A 22,426-nucleotide genomic window follows, 5' to 3' on the forward strand; every position below is an offset into this window, starting at 1 on the left:
GACATCTGGCTTAAATCAGTCATTAGCACAGGTGACATGGATATAAAAATTTATGTTGGTGAGCTATGAAACCAGTAACAGTCACTGACTGTGTAGTCTTAAGAGTAGTGAAGAACTTAGCATCCAGATGAGAGCTGGAGAAAATGATTCACAAATGGGACAATAGACTTGGGTGGAAAGAGTAAAGGAACAGTTGGGGGGAAAAGGTGACTGAGTGGAAATACCTAGTGTAGAACACTACTTGTGGAAATTTTATACATATGTTGTCATTTTGACTTGTGTTATTTGATGTTTGAGTTTTTTACATCTTATATCCTCAAGTAGGTTTCCTTAAAGCTTGTATTTGATTTCCCTTTATTCTTTTAAATGCCTTAAGCAGCACAGTGCTAGGTGTCAATAGATAGGTGTCAATATTATATTTCTTAGTTTAAACTAACCTGAATTAGACTTCTAATCTTGCCAAATCTTGCCTGAATTTTTTTCATTACTTATTTACCAAGCAAATTCCTGGAAAAGATTGTAAGTGGTCTATGTAATGTATGTAAGAGAGCACTTTTGGAAGGCCCACTGGATGCTCAAATGGATAATTGTAATTGAGTTTTTTTTCTTTAATACCTTGTATTGGATCAGACATTTTCTATTGCTTGTTATGTGTACTTAAGATATCTTTAGAGTCATAATCTTTTAAAATAGTTTGTGATTTAAACTTGTTAGTATTTTGGGTGAACTTTCTAATTATCTGGGATTAATAAAGCTTTATATATAAGACACACAACATAGAATAGTGGAAAACAAAATCTCTGTACCAGGAGTCTGCCTCTTAAACCAGTCCCAGCATTGTAACTGTGCACTTTGGGCCAGGTTACTTAATTCACTGTGCTTTTGCTTTACTCTTTGCAAAGGCATTTTTCCTGAACTTCAGGAAATGAAATTATTTAAGCTTTCTTGAATTGGATGGTATTTGCTGCTGTCAACATGCATGTGCATTTTTGATCCCAGTTATAATAAAAATAATCATTGTATTTAATTCTTATTAAAAGTAATCACTTGAAAAAAAAATATAAAAGTAATCACTTGCATTTTGGAGGGTTTCACCCTTCTAAAAGATTCAGTTTAACAAACATGAAATGCTTATGTACTCTTAACTGCTCTGTTCATTGGGAACTACAAAAGGAAAAAGACTGAAGAGCATGCAGTTAAGCTAGGAAGGCAAGAGTAACATATGATAGTCTTGTGCATACGGTATGTTGTCTGACTAATAGGCCCAACTATGGTTTGTAATCTCTAAACTGCAGCTCTGCCTCTTCCCTCCCAACAGGACTGTCCTTTAGAGCCGTTAGGCAAAATGGCCCAGAAGGACCTTTCTCTTTAGGACAAACTGATCTTGACAAAGAGAGCTTTCCTTTCACTGTGGTCCTTTGATAGAAAGAACCTGCTGTTTTTAGCCTTGCCAGATCCAGGTTTCCTCCAGGAAATGATCTTTAGTATTAATTCATGTCAAGGCCAGGAAATTGTTCTAATTACTCTTTCTTTTGCCACCACCAGCTTTGACATAGAAATCAACTATGTTTTGTAATTTTAAAAAGATTGTAACGTAATTGTAATCTTAAAAGAAATTAGGAAGTATAAATCCTCAGACTTTTTTTTCTTTGATAATAGCCAGTTTCACAATTTTTTTTTTTTTGTAAAGATTTTATTTACTCATGAGAGACACAGAAAGAGACTCAGAGACAGAGGCAGAGGGAGAAGCAGGCTCTCTGTGGGGAGCCTGATGCTGGACTCAATCCCAGGACTCCAGGATCACGACCTGAGCCAAAGGCAGATGCTCAACCACTGAGCCACCCAGGTGCCCCAAGTTTCACAAAATTTTATATGCAAAAACAGATCGAATAAAATCTGTCCTTATGAACACTGAAAGTTTTAGATTTTTGTGATTTTGCCTCTTTCTCTGTTTGCTTTTGTCTTTTTGGGGACTTTTAAATGGCTCTGATTTTGCCTTAAATATGTGTTAAGGGTTTTTGGTATTGGAAAAATAATTTCATTTAGTTCAGCCAAGACTACATATGAATCAGGACCAAAGAGAGGCTCAGAGAGAGACTCAGTGGAAAGCGAGCTGAAGGATTGTATTTTATATAGAGAGCATTATGATTAGAGCTCGAACTAATCATTTTACTTTCCTGCCTCGAAGTAATCATTTTACTTTCCTGCCCCAAAAGACTTGGTAATTCCCCATTTCCTATGGGATTAAACTAGAATTCTTAACCCCAACATTCAGTTCTTTAGTATTGCTCTAACTGATCTTCCCATCATTGCTCATACCCCAAGATCCTAGAGAACAGAGCTATTTGCTTCCCCGCAAATATATAACTTTATGCTTTTCCTCCTTAGAGTCTTTGCTCTTGCATTTTCATCTAATTGAAATGCCACCCTGCTTACCTGTTGAAAGGCTATTCATCTGTCCATGCCCAGTTCAAAAGCTGTCACCTTCCTGGAACCCATAGGGATTCCTTACTTATTTCTTCATTCCTATTATCTACTCTCTCCCCTTCCAACTTTGTAGGTTTTACAGGATTTATTTTACTCTTCCTGATGTTATGGTTGCGTATTTGTGTTTCTCTGCTAGATTTTAGAGTTGGTTGAGTAAGGGAAATGTGTCTTAGCTATTTAAAATCTCCTACAGTATCGTGTATATCACAGGTGTTTAATACATGTTAATCAAGTTGAATTCAAATGGAGGAAGGAAAGTACTTACTCTAGAAGAAGTTATTACCATCTCTTGTTATTAGTTTGGAGTGAAAATAAAATGGATATGATAACTCACTATGATTTGTTATGGTACAGTTAATATCAATAAGAGTGTGAATTGTTAGAAAACAATTTGATATAATAATTAGAGACATAGCAAAGAAAAGGTGAAAAATTGCTCATCATCCAACAACTTAGAGATAACCGTTATGAACATTTTGGCAACTATCCTTTGAGACTTCTTTTCTAAGTGCATATAAAGAAACTTCAAATGTAAATTGAAAGACTCAAAAAAGAGTATCTAAAATAAAATGAAGGTAACTGAATGAGTATTCACAAGATGGGAAAAGTTGACTCTGAGATTATTTAGAAGCCCTTGCAGAGAAAGTGGCATTTAAGATGCCCCTGAAGGATAATACCCTCCAGTTCTATCCACGTTGAAGCAAATGGTGGGTATTTGTCATTTCTAATGGCTGAGTAATACTCCATTGTGTATATAGACCACATCTTCCTTATCCATTCATCTTTCAATGGACACTGAGGCTCCTTCCACAGTTTGGCTATTGTGGATGGACATTGCTGGTATAAATATTGGGGTGCAGGTGTCCTGCCGTTTCACTGCATCTGTATCTTTGAGGTAAATCCATTGGCAAATCGAACCTCAATAAAAAAATACACAAAAAAGGTTGCTCCTGAAGGGCCAATGAGTACTTTTTAGGCAGAGAATATGGAATAGGGGTTTTAGGCAAAGGGAATAGCATGTCCAGGAGAGTAGACTTTGAAAGGCTATGATGGTACATGTAGAGTAGAAAGTAATTTGTGTTAGAGCTCAAGGAGTTTCCTTTGTGGGAACTGATGAGAGTAAAATTATGAAAGAAGGTGGGTCTAGTTTATGAAGATTATTGTATCATGCTGAGGTGTTTCTTATCCTGAAGTCACCAGCAATTAAGCTGGGGAGTAATAGGCTTATATCTGTGTGCTTGATAGTATGGTAGGAATAGAGGGAAGAAAGGCTAAAGAGAGCAAGACCAGTAAGTAGTTTATTGCAACAGTCCAGGCAAAAGAGGATGAGACTCTAAGGAAAGGCATTGACAGTGAGTATACATGGGAAGAGTTAGATCTGAAAGACATTTTAGGAGTAGAATGGGGTAGAACTAGCATGGAGGCAGCTTGGAGACGGACACTCTGGATTTAAGTACTGGTGTTTGCTACTTATTAACTCTACAGTCCTAGGCAAATTAACTATTCTGAGCCTCAGTTTGCCACCTGTAGAAGACAAATAATCTCTTCTTTGGGCTTGATATTAAGCATTAATATAATATCACAAAGTATTGTGTGTATTCAAAACCTCCATACAATGTTATTATGACTTTGAGGAAAGGGAAAGGTAAGAGTCAAGAGATGACATTGAGGCTTCTAGCTGGATTGATAGCAGGGCTTAGAGAAGAAAATAGTGAATTGAATTTTGGATATATCAAGTTTGAGCTATGTTTGAGATACTCATATTGGGATCTCCAAAAGGCAGTTAGAAACATGGGTGTTCAGAGAGAAATGACCTATAATAGCTGTGAAACAATAGCTATGGGAGATTCCATGGGCACACCAAATAGACAGTGTTGTCTCTCTTGTCTCCTACCAGTGTCCTGCACGCCTCTCAGATTCAGAGAATGAAGAACCTTCCCGAGGCAAGATGACGCAGACGCATCGCTCAGCATTTGTTTCCAAGAACAACTCCTACTCCTTAGCTTTCCTGGCAGGGTAAGAGACTGATACTGAATTCAGTTCAGGTTCTTTCGTTTTGGAGTATGAGACTAAAGGGGCTCGGGGGAGCAAAAGTATTTGTTGCAGCCATTTAGTGGGGAGGTGAGTGGGGGAATGATGTGGGAATTGGTTTTCACATACCCATTAGGAACAAGGGGCTGAAAAAAAAAAAAAAGGAACAAGGGGCTGATCTAAAAGTAATTTTTACCTATTTCTGGTGTCCTTGGAGTAGGATTATGCTAATTTCTGAGCTGCAGAGTGTGATCTTTCTATCCTGGGAGCAAACGACAAAGACAGCTTCTGCTAATGATATCCATGGATTCTCTCCTCTCCGTGGCCTTTTCTCTCTTAGTAGAAAGTTCTACTAAGGCCAGAGTTCATTTTATGTTCCATGCCTAGAACTAAAATATATCTCGAATAGGTTCTAAGACAGCAAACTGAAAAGTTTTTAAGACACTTGTTAAGAAATCTCTTGATCCTTTAGACTTCACAGGCTATAGGAGGAAAGAAGGGAGGAATTGGATGATGGAAGGAAAAAGAGAAGGAGAGAGGGAAGGAAAGAAGGGATACATAAATGGAAGGGAAGAAGAAATGGGAGGAGGGATGGTAGGAAGGAATCATTCATTTAGCAGACATTTTATGAACAGTTATGTGCCATGTTTTCTGTTTTAATATAAAACAAAAAGACATAATCTTATGCGATTTTGTTGTCTGGTTAAAGCTGGCATTGCTCTCCCTTATATCTACGGTTCCTCTCCTTCCTAGTAGCACTATGAAGTAAATCTCTTTCTTTCTGCCCCTGTGGACATATACCTATTTATTTTATTCTTTTATTTTAAGGCTTTTTATTGCTAATCATTAATAAATATGACCCAAAAGAGCTACCAACTTTAAGAATGTTATAAAGTATGAACTATTATGATCCCTGATGTAGTTTTTATATCTGAATCTTTTTTGTATGTGTTGTTTTGGAACAGTCTGATTTTCCTGTTGTTTCTAAAAGTAAATTTCACTAACTCCCCACTTTCCCTTAAATGCCTCCCCTTCTCTAGGTAATGGTAACTCCTTCTTCCAGGAAGGCTCTTTCCTAGAGTATTTATTCATTCATATGACATTTGTTTAGTGGTCACTGTATTGTAGCCACTTAGGTTTGATTGATGCATCAGAACTCAATAAGTAAGATGTAAGCCAGTGTACTTTCCATTTATGGAAAAGATCAAACTCTTACATCGTGCGTATGAGCTTGAACTGCAGATGCCCTCTAAAGTTAAAAGTTTCAAGATTACTTAACTAAGAATTTTTCAGCGCTGATTGTATATATGGATTTTCCCCCATTTATAGCAGGCATATTTTAATGTTTATAAGAGAGGTCTGCTGAAGAGAGACAAAGATCATATCATTCATTCAATCAAGCCACAATAAATATTCCCTAAAACAAATAAATGTTGCTTTTAGGTGATTAGTCTGTGATTAGCCTGTGATTAGTTAATTAATATAATTTGAAGTCACTTAGGAAAAAGAGAATTTTTTTTAAAAATCCAAATGTATAATGCCAAGGCCAAATTACCCCAATTAGTTATCACCAATTCTAGTCTCTACTTGTAATTCATTCTTTTAAAAGAGGTAGCAGGTAAATGTGTCATTACTTAGAAATGCCTAGCAAGGTACTTAGAAAATTCTTCTCTAACGGGTAAAAATGTAGCTTTTAAAATTAAAATTAAATTTTTTTAAAAAAGATTTATTTATTTGTTTGAGAGAGAGAGCCCGAGCAGGAGGGACAGTGGGAGAGGGAGAGAGAATCTCAACCAGACTCTGTGCTGAGCACAGAGCCTGATGCTGGGGCTCCATCCCATGACCCTGAGATCACAAGACCTAAGCCAAAACCAAGAGTCAGATGCCCAACTGACTGCGCCACCTAGGCGCCCCATGGTTTGCTTTTGATTATGTGTGGCTCTGGAGTCTATGTAATATATCCTCTTTTCCTGCCCCTTGGCTCACTATTGGCTTTACTCTATATCACCAAGCCATACAATGGGACTAATTTAAAGGAAAAGCTTCACTTAACATTTTACTATTAAGGAGTGTTTGCAATTTGTCTTACACATTTCTGGATTTCAGCATTCCTTCTTTCCAAATATCCAAGGCTGTGGACTGAGTTCAGTTATTAGTATAGTTATGAAAACAATTCATTGGATTTGGTTGGTAGGCTTATCTTTTTAGGACATAGTTTACTGATGTCATGGAAACCTTAGACTGGAAAATCGATTATGGTTAATACTATGAATTGCCTCTCTTACTTAGTCAACATGCTTTTTCCTTAGATAAGAAAATATTTAAATTTCAGTTCCAAAGGATACTTAGAAAAACAATATGGACTTGTTAGTGCTAAAATTGTTGCCTGGTGGACTGAGGAGACCCTTGGCCCTGAGGCCTCAACCCAGCCCATCTCAAAGATGTCGCTGAAGGCTCTTGGTCTCCTTGCAAGAAAGAATTCAAGGATAGACTAGACACAACAGTTGAGTGGTGCAAGTAGGAGAGTTTATGAAAGTGAGAGTCCACTCTTGAGTTGTGAAAGCAGGCAAGCTCAGGGATTGCTGCACACCCTGGGGATTGGGTTTCTGTCTTTTATTGACAGTAGTTAACTAGAGGATGGAATATTTATTACTTGGGGAGGGTATTTCTTGGGAGCAGGGTTTCATACATTTTCTCCCTTACTTGATCATGGGCAACTAATATTCGATAAAGGAGGAGAGTCTCTGGCCTTCTTTATCTTGGATCTGTTTGGTTTGATCTGGCTTCTGTGGCTTTTGTTTTTGGAGCCCTGCCAGGGCAGGTCTCTAACTTTCCCTGATAGCGGTAGTGAGCCGTGACACACCTCCTCCTCTTGGGTGGCCTCCAGGTGTCCTATTAAAGTCTAAATAACTGCCTGCTCTAACACAATGAGATGTGGCTTATGAATATATTAAAAAATAATTAACATGGTGATGGTTGCACAACAGCGTGACTATAAACTTAAAACAGTTAAAATGATAACCTTTATGTTTATATATATTTTACCACATTAAAAAAGTGTTAGCATTTTTAATAGTTTTGGGGTTTCAGATGCATTTCTTTCTATGTGTTAAGCAACAACAAAAGAAGAGGTTTTCTCTGTAAGTTGTTTTTCTAAAGAGAGGTCATACGTAAAAACTTTGGAAGTTTTTACAACTGTATTTAAATCAAATCAATCTGCATTTGTTTTACTTACCTGCTTTATTAACTTTTCTTTTTTAAGCCTAAAGGCATGGGAGGTAAGAGTGAGTTAGGTCTGATCGGATGGTTATTTTGGAAGGAATCCATTAATCGATTCTGGCTATGAGTCTTGCCAACAGCTCAAACTCTTTTATGTGAAAAAAATCAAAAGCAAAGAGGACGGCTTTAAAGCACTGTTCATAAAATTTTATAGTCCTATTGAAAATGAAACTTCTTTCAAGTAGCAAACAGAGTAATAGTTAATCCAAGATCATTTCTAAGTTATTCACAAAATACATGTTTATTGAAAAAAATTAACTTGAAACATAATATATATAATTGTAAAGTTTTATTTTTAAATATTGAGAAACTGGCTTGTTTGTTTAAATTTATTTCCCTTCATTTCTCATTCCCTTCTTCCCCACTAGAATTATTATTATTATTTTTTTTTCCCCACTAGAATTAAACAAAAAACCTGGTTGCAAATTCTTCGAAAAGCTCAGGCTGGAAAACTTTATTGAGGTAGTGTAGTGTCTTTTCAAAAGGCCATGTGTCCATTTGAATTTTCCTCTTTGCTTTTGCTATCATGAGGTTTAGGATTAGGACAGGGTTTCTTTTTTTTTTTTTAATATAATTTTTTTTATTGGTGTTCAGTTTGCCAACATATAGAATAACCTCCAGTGCTCATCCCATCCAGTGCCCCCCTCAGCACCCGCCACCCAGTCACCCCCACCCCCCCGCCCACCTCCCCTTCCACCACCCCTAGTTCATTTCCCATTCAGGAATCTCTCATGTTATGTCTCCCTTTCTGATATTTTCCACTCATTTTTCTCCTTTCCCCTTTATTCCCTTTCACTACTTTCACTATTTTTTATATTCCCCAAATGAATTAGACCATATAATGTTTGTCCTTCTCCAATTGACTTATTTCACTCAGCATAATACCCTCCAGTTCCATCCACGTCGAAGCAAATGGTGGGTATTTTTCGTTTATTATGGCTGAGTAATATTCCATTGTACACATAGACCACATCTTCTTTATCCATTCATCTTTCGTTGGACACCAAGGCTCCTTCCACAGTTTGGCTATTGTGGACATTGCTGCTATCAACATCGGGGTGCAGGTGTCCTGGCGTTTCACTGCATCTGTATCTTTGGGGTAAATCCCCAGCAGTGCAATTACTGGGTCATAGGGCAGATCTATTTTTAACTCTTTGGGAACCTCCACGCAGTTTTCCAGAGTGGCTGCACCAGTTTACATTTCCACCAACAGTGCATGAGGGTTCCCCTTTCTCCACATCCTCTCCAACATTTGTTGTTTCCTACCTTGTTAATTTTCCCCACTCTCACTGGTGTGAGGTAGTATCTCAATGTCGTTTTGATTTGTATTTCCCTGATGGCAAGTGATGCAGAGCATTTTCTCATGTGCTTTTTGGCATGTCTGTGTCTTCCTCTGTGAGATTTCTGTTCATGTCTTTTGCCCATTTAGGACAGGGTTTCAATTCAGTCATCATGACTTTCCAACCTGGCCTATAATTAAAAAAAAAAAAAAAGACTTTTGGTATACTTTTTCCATATTTATTACTTAATGTGATCTTTACCCTCCACTAAGGCTCAGTCTTTATGTATTTTTGCAGTAAGTCGTTTTGGATTCTTCTTGCAAATAGGGCATAATCATAAAAAGGAATATAATTAAACCATCTATCCTCTTTCTAGTTTAAAAAATGAAAAAAAAAGTAATCTCAGTATTCTCATTCTATACAAAGTTGTATCTTAAGTAAATGGCGCCTACCAAGATTTCTGGCACATGATAAGTTCAGTGACTATTGCTGCCAGTCTTGCTATATTCTTTTATTTTTATGTATTTGAGAGAGAGAGAACAAGCATGAACAGGGGAAATGGGCTGAGGAGAGGCATAGGGAGAAGCAGACTTCCTGTTGAGCAGGGAGCCGATCAGAACGTAGCCTCTTAGAGCTGAGAAGGATCTTAAGTATTATATTACCTAATTATTTTGTTTTATTGATGAGAAAACTAAAGCCTGGAGAGAGAATATGATTTGCCACATAGTAGGAATATGAGTTAGAACTGAGGGTTCTTAGCTCATTCCACTCTACCCCTTGTCCCCCATCACCGTCGTCTTCTTTTTTTTTTTAAGATTTTATTTATTTATTCATGAGAGACAGAGAGAGAGAGAGAGAGAAAGGCAGAGACAAAGGCAGAGGGAGAAGCAGGCTCTAAGCGGGGAGCCCGATGTGGGACTCGATCCCGGGACCCCAGGATCATGCCCTGGGCTGAAGGCAGGTGCTAAACCGCTGAGCCACCCAGGGATCCCCTCCCCCATCACCTTCTTATAGACCCCTCTACTGCCTCTGGCCATCTTCCCACTAGACTTTAAATCCATGGCAAGCAGGGACAACATTTTGTTCACCTTTATAGTTGCAGTGCTCAGTACAGTGCCTGGCCTGTAGGGGAGGCTCAATTAATACTTGGTGAATGTTTGAGTATGATAGGTCTTGTGCCTGTGGGTAGGTTAAACTGGAGTTTTGTCAGAATTGATTGTCAAACTTGCAACATAGGAGGGAGAGCTCTGGGAGCTGTAGAGGAATTGACTGGCTGGTAGCTGTTTTATAGACTAGATTCCATAGGATTAAGATAGGATTTAGGGAGTCTAGTGACCACAGTGATAAGGCTTATATGTTATAAAGTTGCTTTTACTCTTCTAATACATTAACAATAGCTTATGGTGATACTTTCTATAGAGTCTATAAAAGAAAAATCTGTTTCCCACTGAGTAATAATTAAGCCTTAATTAAGTAGAAATTAACCACATTATTTTGTTTTCTAATGTCCAAGTACTTTAATCCTGAGTCTGTGGTTCCGAATGGGGCACATCAAAAAACACCTAAGATGTTTATTTTAAGGTGTGTTTGAGGAGATAGAGGCAAAGACTGACAGATTCAGCAATATTAAATGCATTCCCAGTGAGTGTTGGAGTAAATTAAATATTCAGACTTGTCCCTCTTCCTGAAAATGAACAAATGAAAATACAGATACTTTCAGGAATCAGATACCAAACAGACACACAAGTGTTATGATATTGGAGAAGCAGCTCTAGAATTGATGAAAGGAGGTAAAGCCAGAGAGGTGGGGATGGGAAGCCTCATCTAGGGAGTTGGTAGGGAAGTAGCAGTGTGAGCTCAAGTAAACTCACTTTACCCCCCTCCACCCTGTCTCATCTATGTAAAATGCAGGTTGTTATGCCTACCTACTGCTGGTCAGGGTTTTTTACTGGGTGGTTTTTAAGATTCTTTTGACCTCTAAAATTGAAGCCCCTAGAAGTGGCTTAAAGAGTGGAGAAAATGAGGCCATGGCATGAAAAGAAAGCGGTGAGGGCAATTGGAAAATTCCATAAAAATCTATGATTTAGACTTAGCACATTGTGTGAAGGGAGTAGTCCAGCAGTAACCATGAGAGAGAGGAGACTGTGAGAGAAAGATGAGGTAGTGAATTACAGGAAGCCCACAAGACTTGGTGATGGCATGTGTGGATGTGTGTGTTGGGGAGGGATAAAGGAATTGATGCAAATCAAGCAGATGAACTCATTGTTAAGAGGACAAATCTTGTTAAAAGTAGTGGAATCTGGTTGAAAAGGGAAGCTAGCTCAAGGAGAAATGATGTGGAACTTAAAGAGAGTGGCAGTTTTCATAGGTGTCAATTTCTCTGCCATACCAGGACAGAAATACCTGATAGTTTTCAGAGGGTGGGATGGTAAGTGGTAGGTAGCATCAGGAGAACTAGCTTTTATCCAGTGCATTCTGTTATTTTTTTTTGTTGTTGTTTATTTGTTTGTTTGAAGATTGTATTTATTCATGAGACAGAGAGAGGCAGAGACATAGGCAAAGGGAGAAGTAGGCTCCCTGCAGGGAGCTCCATGCGGGACTTGATCGCAGGACCCCGGGATCATGACCTAAGCCAAAGGCAGATGCTCAACCACTGAGCCACCCAGGCACCCCCATCCTGTCATGTTGAGTGCTTTACATTCCTCATTTAGTTCTCACATGAATCCTACAAATTGTATAGTACTATTTTCATTTTACAGCTAAAGAACATGCAGTTCAGAGAGGTTAAGTAACTCACCCAAGAGCTTCTCACCTCATTATAGTGACAGAGATGGAACTGGAACTCAGGTCTCTCTTTATTCCAAACCTATTTGCTTTTTCATCAAACCATTGTCAGAACCCTGTGACTAAAGGCTGTGCACTTGGAGCCTGGTCTTGAGATGATCTGCCTTGCAAGGGAAAACTGTCTTCCTTCTGTTTGCTTAATTTATTCCCTGCCTTGTTCTAACAGAGGTAAGTAAGAACCTGTCCAGTTATCCTGCTATCTGAGGGGACTGAAATCCTTTTGCATTATGCTAGTCATTTTAGAATATAGTTGTGTAAACAGTGTTCCTGTTGATCACAAAACAGATACTGGTATGTGTCCAGAATAGGCATATAGGTGGAGACAAAAAATAGATCGGTAGTTGCTTAGGGCCCAAAGAGAAATGGAAGTTTAGGAGTGGTAGCTAAAGGGCATGAGGTTTCTCTATGAGGTGATGGAAATGTTCTGAAATTGTGGTAATGGTTAAGTAACTGTGAATTAAAAACCATTAAACTGTACACTTAAAAAAAGGATACTAGGGTATACAAAGTGGATAACTCAGATCATAAATATATAAAGAAAGGATTGTAACAAAGTCTCACCCATTTCTGGGTACATGGTGGCTACAACTGGGCCTAAAGAAGTTGCTGGTTTCATTCAAGTATGTGTGTATGTGGTGGTGGTTGGGAGGGCTCATACCCACAGGCGAGGGGCTAAAAGGAGGCTCCTCTCCAGCTTTTAGCTTCTGAGTGGAACTCAGCTCTACCAGACCTGAGAGTTTAATTAAAAAACTAATGTGGTTTGGATATGTGAGAGTGATGATTGAACAGTTGAGAGCATGAGCTATCTAATGTTTTGTATCATGTATTACCATTTGAAAACCCTTTAAGCAGTGTTTTATAAGCATTAAATCTTCTAGTTTTCCAGCTGCATGTTTATACTGGCAGCCCCTCCTTTTCTTTGTTTGTAAGTCAGATTCATTGTGGTTTTGGGTATTTTTAGCCTAACTCTGCATCCCAAAAACCATCTGGTCTCTTGGCAATGGAAATGTTAAGCCAGTTGCCTTTGAGACAATGCTGCTTTCTCTTGTTTATGACTTCATTATGTGTTTAGAAAAGAGCTTCCCTAGATGTGCTGGGTCTGTAAGATCTATAAGATCAATATGCTGTGGTAGAAAGAGCATAGGCCTTAGAATCATAGAGATACATGTTTAAACCTTGGCTTCAGCTGTGTGACCTTGGAGGATCACCTACCTCAGTTCTTTGTCTGTAAAATGCCTATCTCATAGGGTTTCTGTATGTATTAAAGGAGATACAATATATTTAAAACGGCTCAGTGCCTGACAGATATTACATTCCTAATAAATGTTGAAGTTTCCTCTTTTCTTTTTTTTTCTTAAGGGGGAGAGAGGTGTTTCTGTACATATTTTTGTTTGTTTATAAGAAACTTATAAAATATATTCACTATGTGTTAGGGTTCAGGGATACAGAAATGAATGTAGTGAGAGTAGTTACTTCTCTTATTTTTCAGTCAAAATGTTGTTTGAGTTCTTCAAGCTCTAAGAATATTATCCAGTTCACTGGTCTTGACTATCCTCAGCCAGTATTTTGAAGCCTCTTATCTTGACTAATACTACAATCATAATATGTTTATGGCTATGAGATGTTTTTACCATCATGGTTTTTGTGGCTGTCCATATAACAATAAGTGTAAAAAGGAGAGAATATAGTTATATAAAACAAAGCTTTTGTATGCTATTGAAATTAAATTGTTATTAATTTTGAAATAGATTATTTTAAATTAAGGTGTTAATTGTAATCCCCATAGCAACCACTAGGAAATAACTAAAACATATTTAGTAAAGGAATAAGAAGAGAATCAAAATGATATACTGGGAAATATCTAACACAAAAGAAGGCATTAATGGGGAATTGAGGAACAAAAAATGTCTAACACAAAAGAAGACATTAGTGGAGAATTGAGGAACAAAAAAGGTATAGGACATATAAGAAACAAATAGCAAAATGGCAGAAGTTAAGTCCTTCTTTATCGTAATTACATTAAATGTAAGTGACTTAAACTCTCCAATATAAAAGACAGAGATGGGTAAAATGGGTTATTTATTTTTAAAATTTTATTTATTTGGGAGAGAGAGCGAGTGAGAGCAAGCACATAGGCTGGGGGAGAGGCAGAGTGAGAAGGAGAAGCAGATTCCCCACTGAGCAGGGTGGCCAATGCAGGGCTTGATCCCAGTATGACCTGAGCTGAAGGCAGACGCTTAACCAACTGAACCACTCATGCATCCTAGTAGAATGGATTTTTAAAAAATATTCATATAGGGGCACCTGGGTGGCTCAGTTAAGCATCCAACTCTTGGTTTCAGCTCAGGTCACAATCTCAGAGTTGTGAGATCGAGCCCTATGTCAGGCTCCACAATGAATGTTGGGAGCCTTCTTAGGATTTTCTCTGTCCCTCTGCCCCTCCCTCTCGAGCTCTCTCTCTCAAAAAAAAAAAAAAAAAAAAAAAAAAAGAAAAATAGAAAAGAAAAAAAAATCCAACTATATATGCTGAGACTCCCTTTAGATCCAAAGACAAATGTAGGTTGAAAATGAAAGTATAGAAAAAAATATTCTATGCAAACAGTGACCAAAAGAGAACTGGCTGGAGTAGGTAAACTAATATCAGAAAATGTAGACTTTAGGACAAAAATTACAAAAAACAAGATAAGCATTATAAAATTATTTTAAAAAGCAATCTATTAAGAAGATATAATCATTATATGGGGCACCTGGCCGACTCAGTCAGTAGAGCATGTGATTCTTGATCTCTAGGTCATGAGTTTGAGTTCCATGTTGGGCGTGGAGATTACTTAAAAAAAAAAAAGATAGGGATCCCTGGGTGGCGCAGCGGTTTGGCGCCTGCCTTTGGCCCAGGGCGCGATCCTGGAGACCCCGGATCGAATCCCACATCGGGCTCCCGGTGCATGGAGCCTGCTTCTCCCTCTGCCTATGTCTCTCTGCCTCTCTCTCTTTCTCTCTCTGTGACTATCATAAATAAATAAAAATTAAAAAAAAAAAAAAAGATATAACCATTGTAAACACATGTACACCTAATAATAGATACACAAAATATATGAAGCAAAAACTGACAGAATTGAAGGGAATAGTAGACATTTTAATGATAATAGTTGGAGACTTTAATACCCACTTTCAATAAGGGATATAATATATAGATGAAAGGTATACAAGGATATAGAAGACTTGCACAATACTATGTACCAACTAGACTTACCATATATAAAGCACTCTACCTCACAACAGCAGAACACACATTTTACTGTATGGAATGGAAAATATGGAATATTTTCCAGAATAGACCATATGTTACACCACAAAACAAGTCTCAATAAATTTTAAAAGATTGGAATAATACAGAATATCTTTTTTTGACCAAAACAGAATGAAACTATAAGTCAGTGACAGAAGGAAAATTGGAAAATTCACAAATATGTGGATATTAAACAATACATTAAAGAAACCCTAATGGATCAAAAAAGATATCACAAGAGAAATTAGAAAATACCTTGAGAGGAATGAAAATAAAACCCAACATAGTAAAATTGTTGGAGTGCAGTAAAAGTTGTGCTTAGAGGGAAAAGTATAGCTTTAAAACCCTATATTTAAAATGAAGAAATGTCTCAAATAAATAAGCAGATCTTCATCTGTGGATCCTCCCACCTGACTCACAGGCACTCCCAGCACTTCATATACTTCATTCACACTTCCACCTTGTGGCCTGCTTCCTGTACATATTCCCAGTGGCAATGAGGATGAGTATTGATAGATGGCTAATGAGTGTGTGTAGAAAGCTACCCAGACTCTGGGCAAGGGAGAGACTGCAAATTTGAGCTTCCGTGCCATCCTTGGAAAAAGCAAAATGGTGGCTGTCAGCACTTGACCTGTTATGTTGCAGGATCAAGAGAATTCATACAAGCTTAAGAATTCTGCCACAAGAGGGAGCAAGAAGCAAGGAGCAGGTGTATCCATAGAAGGTCTGAGAAAGCTTCAGAATCCCTACCAAGGCTGATGGAAGATATTTGAGCCTGGAGGATGTGACTGCTCCTTCAAATGTGAAGACAGCAATGCAAAACTTCAAGGAACAAGGGGTGCCTGAGTGGCTGAATTGGTTAGGTGTCTGCCTTCAGCTCAGATTGTGATACTGGGGTCCTGGGATGGAGCTTCATGTAGGGCTCCCTTCTCAGCGAGGAGCTTGCTTTTCCCTCTCCCTCTACTTGCTGCTCCCCCTGTTTTTGTTCTCTGTGTCAAATAAATAAAATCTAAAAAGGAAAAAAAGACTTCAAAGAACATGAAAAATAAAGGAAATAATGACACCATCAAAAGATTGCAATAATTTTTCAGTAATGGATCCTAAAGACATGAAGATCTCTGATATATCCAGTAACGAGTTCAAAACAGCTGTTTTCAGGAAGCTCAGTGAGCTACAAGGAAATACAAAAAGACAATTCAGCTAAATTAGGACAACAGTACAGAAAAAAAAAAAAGAAGAAGAAGAAGAAGTTTAAGAAGAAGTTTAACAAAGAGAAATCTTAAGGAAGAACCAAACAAAAATTCTCCAGCTGAAGAATACAGTGAATGAAAAGAAAAACCCAGTGGAGAACAACAACAGCAGAATGGATCAAGCAGAAGAAAGGAGATGAGAAACAGTGAAGAAAGCCAGTATCATGGGATACTATCAAAAGAAACCATTTGCGAACTATTAGAATTCTGAAAGAAGAGGAGGAGAGGGAGAAGGCAGTAGAAAGGTTATTTTAAAAAGTAAGAGCTGCTCAAATCTGGGGAGAGGTTTGAGTATCTATATTTGGGAAGCACATAGATCACCAAACAAACTCAAAGATTCTCACGAAATTAGAAAAGAAGAAGTAAAATTGTCTTTGTTTGCAGATGATATGATCTTATATATAGAAAATCCTAAAGACCACAAAAAACTGTTAGAGCTAATCAATGAATTCATTAATGTTGCTGGATCCAAAGTTAGCATACAGAAATCACTTATGTTTCTACAAACTAACAATAGAATATCTGAAAAAAGAAATAAAACAGCCTGAGAACACCTGGGTGGCTCAGTCAGGTAAACGTCTGACACTTGATTTTGGCTCAGGTCATGATCTTAGGGTTCTGAGATGAAGCTCTGTGTCAGGCTTCGTGCTCAGCCGGGAATCTCCCTGAGAATTTTTCTCTGGCTCCTCCCCCTGCTTTCTCTCAAACAAATATTAAATAAAATAGCCCTATTCACCATAGAATCAAAAAAATAAAATACTTGGGAATAAATTTAACCAGGAAGGTGAAAGATCTGTACATTGAAAACTGTAAGATGTTGATGAAAGAAATTAGAGACATAGATAGAGAGCTGTCCCATATTTATGGATCAGAGGAATTAATAATAAAAAAATCCGTCCTACCCCAAACCATCTATATCCATGCAATCCCTATCAATATTCCAATGACCTTTTTCACAGAAATAGAAAAAAAAATCTTAAAATTTGTATGGAACCATGGAAGACCCCAAATAGTCAAAACAGTCTTTAGAAAGAACAGCTGAAGGCATCATACTCTCTGACTTCAGACTATATTACAAAGCTATATTAATCAAAACAGTATGATACTGGCATAAAAATAGGCAGAGACCAATGAAATAGAATTGAGAGCCCTGAAATAAACCTGTGCATGTATGGTCAGCTAATAGCAGACAAGAGAGCCAAAAATACTCAGTGGAGAAAGGATAGTCTCCTCAACAAATGATATTGGGAAACCTGCTAATCACATTGAGAAGAATGAAATTGGATGCCTATTTTATACCACTCACATAAACTAACTTGTAATAGATTAAAGACTTAAACATGAGACCTGAAAGTGTAAAATTCCTAGAAGAAAACATAGGGGAAGAGCTCCTTGACATTGGTCTTGGCAATGATTTTTTGGATATGACACTAAAAGCACGAGCAACAAGAGAAGAAAGAAAGAAAGAAAGAAAGAAAGAAAGAAAGAAAGAAAGAAAGAAAGAAAGAAAGAAAGAAAAGAAAGAGAGAGAGAGAGAAAGAAAGAAAGAAAGGAAAGAAAGAAAAAGAAAGAAAGAAAGAAAGAGAAAATGAAAGAAAAAAAGAAAGAAGTGTAGCTACTTCAAACTAAAAGTCTTTATCATGCAAAAGAAATAATCAACAGAATGAAAAGATGGTCTGAGAGATGGGAGAAGATATTTGTCAATCATCTGTCAGATAAGGGGTTAGTATCCAAAATATTTAAGGAACTCATATAATTCAGTAGCAAAACAAAAACAAAAAACCAGACAACAATAACAAACTCAAACAACCCAATTGAAAAAATCAGCAGAGGAACTGACAGACATTTTTCCAAAGAAGATATATAAATGGCCAACAGAAGGACACCTGGGTAGCTCAGCTGGTTGAGCATCTGCCTTTGGCTCAGGTCATGATCCTGGGGTCCTGGGATCAAGCCCTGTGGGGAGCCGCCTTCTTCCCTCCTTCTGCTACTCTGCCAGCTTGTGCGCGCTCTCGCTCTCTCTCTCTCTCTCTCTCTCTCGTTCTCTGTTGTTCTCTCCCTCTCTCTCTCTCAAATCTTTAAAAAAAAATGGCAATAGGTACATGAAAAGATGCTCAATATCAGTAATCATCAGGAAAATGCAAATCAAAACCAGAGATATTAGAATGGCTTTCCCCAACCGAATAATAAATAAGTGTTGACAAGGATGGGGAGAAAAGGGAACCCTTATGTACTGCTGGTAGGAAGGTAAACTGGTACAGCCACTATGGAAAACAGTATGGAAGTTCCTCAAAAAATGAAAATAGAGCTACCATATGATTCGGCAATCCCACTTCTGGGCATATATCCAAAGGAACGAAATTAGGATCTCCAAGAGCTATATGCACTACCATATTAATTGCAAGATTATTCACAATAGCTAAGCCATTGAAACACTTGAGATGTCCATCCATGGGTGAGTAGATAAAGAAAATGTGGTGTCTATATACAGACACACACAGTGGAATATTATTCAGCTAGGAGGAAGAAGGAAATCTTTGCCAGTACAGCAACATGGATGGACCTCTAGGACATTATGCTAAGTGAAATAAGAGAGAAAGATGCATACTGTATGATATCATTTATGTGTGTGGAATCTTAAAAAATCCAAACTCATAAATACAGGGTAGAAACGTGGTTGCCAGGGGGATGGAGGAAATGAGGAGATGTTGGTCAAAGGGTGCAGACGTTCAATTGTATGGGATGCCTTGGTGGCTCAGCAGTTGAGCGCCTGCCTTTGACTCAGGGCATGATCCTAGGGCCAGGGATCGAGTCTCACATCAGGCTCCTTGCGGGGAGCCTACTCCCTCTGCCTATGTCTCTGCCTCTCTCTCTCTCTCTCTCTCTTTCTGTCTCTCATGAATAAATAAAATCTTAAAAAAAAAACACTTTTCAGTGGTATGTTCTGGGCATCTTATATACAGCACGGTGATTATAGTTAACAATACTATATTATATACTTGAAAATTGCTTTCAAGTATACTTGGAAGTTAAATGAGCTCACCACAAAAAGTAAATGGTAATTATGTGAGGTGATGAAGGTGTTAACCCTACCATAGTAATCATTTCACAATATTTTAAGTGATCAGATCAATATATTGTAGACTTTATATAATATTATATGTCAATTATATCTCATAAAGTTGGGAGATAAAAAGCATCCAGATTGCAAAGGAAGAAGTAAAACTATCTCAATTCACAGATGACATGATATTATTCATGGGAAATCCTAGTAATGTTAGAATTTTGAAAAAACTACTAAAGCTCATAAACTTAGCAAAGTTGCAGGATACAAGATCACCACCTAAATATCAGTTGCATTTCTATACTATTAGCAATGAGCAATCTGAAAATGTAATTAGGACAGCAATTCTATTTACAATAGCATCAAAAAGAATAGGATAGTTATGAATAAATTTAACCAAGGAGGCGCAAGACTTATACACTGAAAACTACAAAACATTGTTGAAATAGTTGAAGACTTAAATGAAGGGAAAGATCTTCTGTGTTCATGGATTAGAAGACTTAACATTGTTAAGCTGGCAATATTCCCCAATGTGTTCTTTAACATTTTAATCTGTCATCCAATTTATTTCTGGGTGGCTTACATCACGGACTGTGTGGGTTCTGAGAATGCAAATGGATTTCAGTAGTATTCTAGGTAAAGTACAAAACAAGCAGATTTGTAAGCAGCTGCCATTATAGGGTGATGTCGAAGTTTCCTGCCTGTTCCAAAATACGTTTCCCACTAGGTAGTACAGCTCTCACATTATTTGCTTGTTCAGTGTTGAATTTTCTTGGTAAAGTTCAGGCATGTGATGCAGGTAGGCCATCACTTTCTCCTACTGATATTTTTTAAAAAGATTTATTTATTTATTTATGGGGGTGGTGGCAGAGCCACAGGCAGAGGGAGAAGGAGGCTCCACGCGGGGAGCCTGACGTGGGACTTGATCCGGGGTCTCCAGGATCAGGCCCTGGACTGAAGGCAGCACTAAACCACTGAGCCACCAGGGCTGCCCTCTCCTATTAATATTATAGCATAGATTAGTTCAGCAGACCAGAGCCATATAGCAAGGTGATGTGGCCTTGAGACATAGGAGTAGAGAGTATTGAATGGGAGGAATAGCACAGAAATGCTGGCATAGAAGCCAGTGTGAGTAGGTAGGACAGGCCTTTAGATGGAGGGAGAGGAGAGGCACCCTGGGATGCATCTTATTTCCTCCTTTGTAAGTTTTCTGAGCTAATCCTGACACTGGCATAGTGAAACTTTAGAAAAGTAAATCTTTTGCTACAAAAGAGTAGGTATGATGTTGTATTTGATTCTAAAGCTAAATAGAGTCATTCATGTAAATAATTTTGGCTTGGGATCATCTGCATCCACCTTGACTTTTTTGGCAAATTCTTATTTGTCCTTCAAAATAGTGTGCCTCAGGGAGGCTTTTCCAACCCTGCTCTGCCTCCATCCCAGGTAATTAATAACTCCCTTTTTTATGCCATGCTATCTCCTAGGCATACTTTTTTTTGTAGTTGTACCATTTCACTGTATTATATTGAATAATTTGTCTGCCCCACTGGACTCTGATTCCTTGAACACCCTAAACTATGACTCATTTTTCTCAGTATTCCCAGTGCTTAGATGGTGCTACTCAGTGACTAGCATGCAGTAAGTGTATGATAAATGCTTGTTGAATAGAGTTGTAGCACAGGTAAAATAACAGCTGTACACATGTGTAAAAGCATTATTCTCGCTAGATGTGTGTTAGGCACAAATTGGATAGTAGGAAGCAAAAGTGAGTAATAAGATAATCACAAACTCAAAAAAATTCCTACTTACAGTTCCCCTTTGTCACTGGGGTAGGTAACAGCCATCTGCATATAATTCTTACACAGTAAGATTAGTGTTATAATACAGGTACTGTGGGTATTGGATTGGGTTGTAAAGTTATAATGTTGCATGCATAAGACAAAAAAGCCATGTGTTCTTGAAATCTCTGAAGTCACCAGGATTTAGGCCTTTGGAATCTCAAATGTAATGAATTAAGGAAGAGACTGCATTTAATTTTGACTCCCTACATAAAAATTTAGTGCACTGCTATGTATTTTTTAAGTACTTAAATTTTGTTTCATGACTGACTTAGATTGCTTGAGGAGACTTTTGGGCCTATTAAAAGGAAAAGAATTGTTGTTTGTAAAGGTGATTCTAATACTGTATCCACCCTCTTAAAGCAGGTGAATTCTCCCTATCTCTAAGCATGAGCGAAACAGCCATTGGTCTTTTATCTTTTAAGCAGATCTAGTTTGGAAACAAAGGCTTACATCAAATGTCTTCTCTGGAGGGCTCTTTCTCTTTTGACAGGATTTGTTCTTAGAATGTGTTTTGTTAATAAATTAATTCATTTCCTATTGTAACTGCCCAAGGGAATTGTCTTTCTTGGCAGGTGGCTTTGAAAGCACTTCCTTAGTGAGCACATGGGCTAGTTTTCACTAATTGTCTTGTGTTGATTGTATTTATTACTATATGTTTTGTATTTATTTAGGAACCTAAATTCCAAGTTGGAAAGGAGTCAGAGCTGCAATGACACTGCTCAAGACAGAGCGAAGAGCAGACTCAGAGCACCCCCAACCAGCAAAACCAAGGTACACGTTTCTGGAGCTCTCTACTTCCTTCCTGTAGCTTCTTGCACATGGCCATGAAAGAAATTATTCCAGATGAGCAGAGGTAGAATGGGTCCTATGCATAGGAATTATGTTGGAGAATTTTGCAAATAAATGTGAAGGAAGAGAGTTTGAATTAGTAGCCAGAAGAGTAGAATGAGGGCCAGGAGAAGAACTTTTTTGAAAGTTCTAGATGAGTTTTTTTCCTCCTATAGGTTTTCTTTTCTTTGGTTTAGTTATTTATTTTTAATTTAAATTCAATTAATTAACATAGA

At 37.8% G+C, this 22,426-nt stretch overlaps 1 protein-coding gene across 1 annotated transcript in view; it reads left to right on the forward strand.

Moving 5' to 3' along the window:
- Positions 1 to 22,426, forward strand: part of RNF169 (ring finger protein 169) — an 80,807-nt gene that overhangs the window by 52,074 nt on the left and 6,307 nt on the right. Inside the window, exons 4-5 of the mRNA XM_077867042.1 lie at positions 4,385 to 4,503; positions 22,034 to 22,133. Coding sequence (XP_077723168.1) covers positions 4,385 to 4,503; positions 22,034 to 22,133 — 219 coding nt within the window. The remainder of the gene's footprint in view (positions 1 to 4,384; positions 4,504 to 22,033; positions 22,134 to 22,426) is intronic.

This window comes from Canis aureus, chromosome 23 (genome assembly GCF_053574225.1).
Source record: "Canis aureus isolate CA01 chromosome 23, VMU_Caureus_v.1.0, whole genome shotgun sequence".
Taxonomy (NCBI): Eukaryota; Metazoa; Chordata; class Mammalia; order Carnivora; family Canidae; genus Canis; species Canis aureus.